Source organism: Alosa alosa, chromosome 17 (genome assembly GCF_017589495.1).
Source record: "Alosa alosa isolate M-15738 ecotype Scorff River chromosome 17, AALO_Geno_1.1, whole genome shotgun sequence".
Classification (NCBI taxonomy): domain Eukaryota; kingdom Metazoa; phylum Chordata; class Actinopteri; order Clupeiformes; family Clupeidae; genus Alosa; species Alosa alosa.
Genome location: NC_063205.1, coordinates 2,977,444 through 2,982,443, shown reverse-complemented (window position 1 = coordinate 2,982,443; position 5,000 = coordinate 2,977,444). Strand labels below are relative to the sequence as shown.

The window sequence follows — 5,000 nt, the reverse complement described above, 5'->3', positions numbered from 1 at the left end:
GGACAAGATGGGTAGTGCACACACTCTTCCAGTTTCAAGACATGAGAGACGTGTTTGAATGTGTGTGTTTTAGTCAGGAGAGGGTGCATGTGTATTCATTTATATAATTGTAGGTCACATGGTGCTGAAATAGCAGGTTTGAAACACTAGAGGGAGCGTGTTACTCCTTCATCTTTGTGATAGTGTAGGCCATTGGTTCCCAAAGACTGGGTGGGTTGCAGGAGATTTTATTTGGGTCTCCAGCACAATTTGTTGTGTAATGGGCCTAACTTATACCATTTAGCCAGGAAAGCTAACAGTTTTCTACTAGGATCTAGTTTGTTAACTACAGTCACGGCCCAATGCAATTTTGCATTTAGAATAGCTCTGAAACTGGGGGGCGAACGCGTCGCAGAGGGGACAGCGTGAACATCTCACTCGCAAAATGAAACATTTCTGTGGGGCACCTGCCATGGACCTCGCAGTTGCAAAATTCAAAGGACATGAATCAGCCTTTTTGCAGAATCATTAACGGGGCATCGAAAAGTTTGAGAACCTGTGGCCTAAAACAATATTGGTGGTTGCATGTTTGCTCTGAAGTGTAATGGGTCGCGATGGTCTGTCATTTTAAAAAGTGGGTCCCCAGAAAAGAAGTTTGGGAAACACTGCAGTAGGCTTTGATAGTGTAAGCTTTCACAAACCCGTTTGCAAATACTCTGGGGTTATCATTTAAAAGTGTGTGCATGTGCATGTGTGTATGTATGTGTGTGTGTGTGTCTATAGGTTACTACACCCACATCTCCACCTTGGCTGACGTGCAGGAGAATGTCATGGAGTATCTCCACGTCCTGAGCCGACCAATGGTCATCAACCACGACCATGACATCATCTGGACTGAAGCCTACATGGACACTGTGGTGAGGATGACTGTTCGACCTTTTGACCTTTTGACCTCACTATTAACACTGTGGTAAGGATGACCATTCGACCTTTTGACCTCACTATTAACACTGTGGTACGGATGACCATTCAACCTTTTGACCTCACTATTAACACTGTGGTACGGATGACCATTCGACCTTTTGACCTCACTATTAACACCTGCATCACCATCTCAATGTGCTGTCTTGTCTCCATCATTCTTTCCTCATATGTGCCCTTTCTGCTAGTTCTGTTCTCTGTCAGTTTCTTTTCTATATCCTCCTGACAGCAGTAACCTCTGACTCTCAGAGTGACGTCCCAGGTTGTTCAGGTCCCATAATCATCTGATTGTTTGTCTCATTGTCATGTGTGTTTCTCCCCTCAGCTCCCCAACACTGCTGAGGTAAAGCTACGTCTGGAGCTAGCAGCAAAACTAGCACTTAGGTTAGCATTAGCACTAGCCACTAGCATTAGCTTTAACTAGTTATATTAGCGTAGCACAGATGTCTGCCTTATTAATGGTGTGTCAGCAGCATTAGCTCTAGTTGAGTATAATAGAGTATCCAGAGTTACTGTTTAGAGTAGAGGGGCCTCTTCAACATTAACCTGTATCATAATAGTAAGTGTGAATGCTAACTTCCTTTCTGTCAAAAACTTTCGGATTGTGAGTTGTTGCATAACATAGCAGTTGCCCTGACATTGTAACTAAATGCTAATGCTAAAGCCTGTGAGGAGGACTTCATGCTAGTAGTAGTGAGCAGCCCTGCGGCTTCTACTTGAAAGCTAAATCCTGACGCTAACACTAACTAGTTGACGCTAACTATGTTGATGCTAACTATGTTGACGCTAACTATGTGCACATAGCTCTTCAGCTCTCAGGCCCAGAGTCTGCTGCTGATGACATCGGTGGCCATGCCTGTGTTCAGCAAGAAAGAGGAGACGGTGAGACTAAAGAAACACACACACAGATACACACACTCATTCACAGACACACACACACACACACACATACAGTACACACGCACACACACACACACACTAGGGGTGTCACGATTTCGAAATCGATCGAAATTACATTTCAATCTCAAACTTCAAATTCATTGGTAGAATCGACGATGTAGCCACTCCTCAAGCATGTATGCCAAGACGCAAAAACACTCACACATACGTGTTAAACTGCGTTGTCAACACTCCTCTAACTTTAGGCTGCAGCGAGTTAAAAGAAAAAAAATTATCAACTGCCCGAATTCGAAGCACCTCTTGCTACTCTGAAATCACCGGTGTAGAAGTATTTGGTTGTTCATTCACGTCAATTTACACTAACTTACTCAACTAGCGAGTGAAAAGATGATCTACTGTAGTTACAGTCCAAAATTACGTTAAAGTGCATATTCTATGAACACTAACCTTTGGTCTCTTCGGAGTGTGCTGAAACAATCAAATTATCCTTCTGTGTTTCATTTCACTATATTCATGTCTATGTTTAATGTTTGTTCTGTTTACAACCTTGCGGTTGGAACGGCTTCAAAATAAAAAGTAGTTTCAAAGTATAAGCCCCCGAAACAGAGTAGGAAAAGGCCGAATATAACGAATGCATTAATAGTAATATAAAGATTGAAAATCGAATCGTGACTTTAAAATCGAAAATTAAATCGAATCGAGGATTTGGAGAATCGTGAAACCCTAACACACAGTCATTCACACACACACACACACACACACACACACACACACACACACACACACACAGACATTCACACACACTCAGACACACACACACACACCATTATCAACAGTATGTGTGTGTGTGTGTGTGTGTGTGTGTGTGTGGAGGTGGTCATCTCTGACGTGTGTGTTTCTCTCTCGGTCCAGCTGTCCCACGGCATCCTGCTTGGGGTGGTGGGCACTGACGTTCCTCTGAGAGAGCTGATGAGGCTGGCCCCAAGATACAAGGTAATACACACACACACATGTATGCACACACACACACACACACACACACACACACACAGGCACTAAACTCTGTTGGTGTGTGTTCTTGCTGCAGCTAGGAGTCCATGGGTATGCCTTCCTCAACACCAATAACGGCTACATCATGTCTCACCCTGACCTGAGGCCACTGGTACGACCACGCCCCGTTGCCATGGATACTCTCCTGTACACACAGATAAGACCACGCCCCGTTACCATGGATACTCTCCTGTACACACAGATATGAGCTCTCAGGGCCAGATGTACTAACGCTTGTGCGCCCACTTCACACACACACACTTACACGGATACACTCTCACACACACACACTTACACTGATACACTCTCTCAGGGCCAGATGTACTAACGCTTTTGCGCCCACTTTACACACACACACTTACACTGATACACTCTCACACACACACACTTACACTGATACACTCTCACACACACACACTTACACTGATACACTCTCTCTGGGCCAGATGTACTAACGCTTTTGCGCCCACTTCAGGCGTATTTGTTTCGCAACGTCCGTGTAAAATCTTTGCGAGGTACAGTATGTACAAACACGCCGCATTGAGGTAAAAGCGCAAACTGCCTGTCGCGGGAGCTGAAAATGGCAAGTTGCGTTTTTCCATGTCATACATATGCATTCATGGGAGGATCCAGGGGAAAGTGGGAGTTTAGTGTAAAAACATGGGAGGGGAAGAGTAAAGAGTGCCTAGTTATGTATTCCGCGGTATGTACAAAAACCTCCTGAAAGCGCACGTCTATTCTGTGCCTAAATACTTCCACCTTGTAAAAGCAGGTGTTAATCCACATTGCTGTTCAATGCGTCAATAAGAGAACCTTTCAAAGACAACAGAATCGCTATTTAGAGCACCAGTTTTGCGTCTTTGTACTTTATCAAAAGCAACCTGAACTTTCGTTGGCCTTTTGAATGTCTCACTTTCACTTTCACATTATCGACTTCCTCCTCACGTTTCAACTTTCCTACTTGCTAGATTTGAGCAATCTTAGATTTGACCAATCTTCCATAGCCTACAAGTAGTTGAGTAGAACTACTGATCTTCATTATCTCCCTGCTTGTTGACATCTTATCAACGTTTGATTCTTTTTAATATTGTCATCAGTTAACTTCATTCAACTGCGCTTGTATATAGGCTCTGCCGTTCAGTTGTGGATGTTCGTAAATTGCGGTAGGGGGCGGAGAAAGGCGCAGATTACCCAATGAACTGAAAGTTTGATAAATACCACGTACACTTGGGTATAACTGCGTTCGCTATCTGCGATTTGTCCATGGCGCTGATAACGCTACGTTCGCAAATGTACGTACATCTGGCCCTCAGTGTGTTGATAAATGCGTGTGTTTATTATGTGTGTGTGTGCTCTTCAGAGGACAGTGTGTGTGTGTGTGTGTTTATTATGTGTGTGTGCTCTTCAGAGGACAGTGTGTGTGTTTGTGTGTGTGTTTATTATGTGTGTGTGTGTGTGTGTGTTTATTATGTGTGTGTGCTCTTCAGAGGACCGTGTGTGTGTGTGTGTGTGTGTGTGTGTGTGTGTTTATTATGTGTGTGTGTGCTCTTCAGAGGACAGTGTGTGACCTTTAGATGGAATGTTTTAAAAATGTGTGTGTGTGTGTGTGTGTGTGTGTGTGTGTGTGTGTGTGTGTGTGTTCTGCTCTCTTCAGTATAAGGAGGGGAAGAAGCTGAAACCCAAACCAAACTACAACAGTGTGGACCTGTCTGAGGTGGAATGGGAAGACACAGAGCAGATAGTGAGTACACACACACATACACACACACACACTGCACACACACACACACACACACACACACACACACACACACACACACACACACACACACACAACACACACACACACACACACACCACACACACACATACACACACATACATACATTCTGACACAGAGACACATTTACTCAACTTAAGCATGTTTATTTGTATGTGTGTGTGTGTGTGTTTGTGTGTGTGTGTAGCTGAGAACTTCTATGGTGAAGGGGGAAACAGGAACTCTGTCTCTGGACGTCAGAGCCACAGTGGAGAAAGGGGTATGACGCTGCTTCATTAAGCATGACTAAGCATTAATAAAGACGATGCAC

The 5,000-nt window shown here is 44.0% G+C and overlaps 1 protein-coding gene across 1 annotated transcript in view; it reads left to right on the top strand.

The window, feature by feature from the left end:
• Positions 1-5,000, top strand: part of cacna2d4a (calcium channel, voltage-dependent, alpha 2/delta subunit 4a) — a 126,625-nt gene that overhangs the window by 30,872 nt on the left and 90,753 nt on the right. The window contains exons 13-19 of the mRNA XM_048267357.1: positions 763-896; positions 1,286-1,303; positions 1,765-1,842; positions 2,773-2,853; positions 2,948-3,022; positions 4,565-4,651; positions 4,878-4,949. Coding sequence (XP_048123314.1) covers positions 763-896; positions 1,286-1,303; positions 1,765-1,842; positions 2,773-2,853; positions 2,948-3,022; positions 4,565-4,651; positions 4,878-4,949 — 545 coding nt within the window. The remainder of the gene's footprint in view (positions 1-762; positions 897-1,285; positions 1,304-1,764; positions 1,843-2,772; positions 2,854-2,947; positions 3,023-4,564; positions 4,652-4,877; positions 4,950-5,000) is intronic.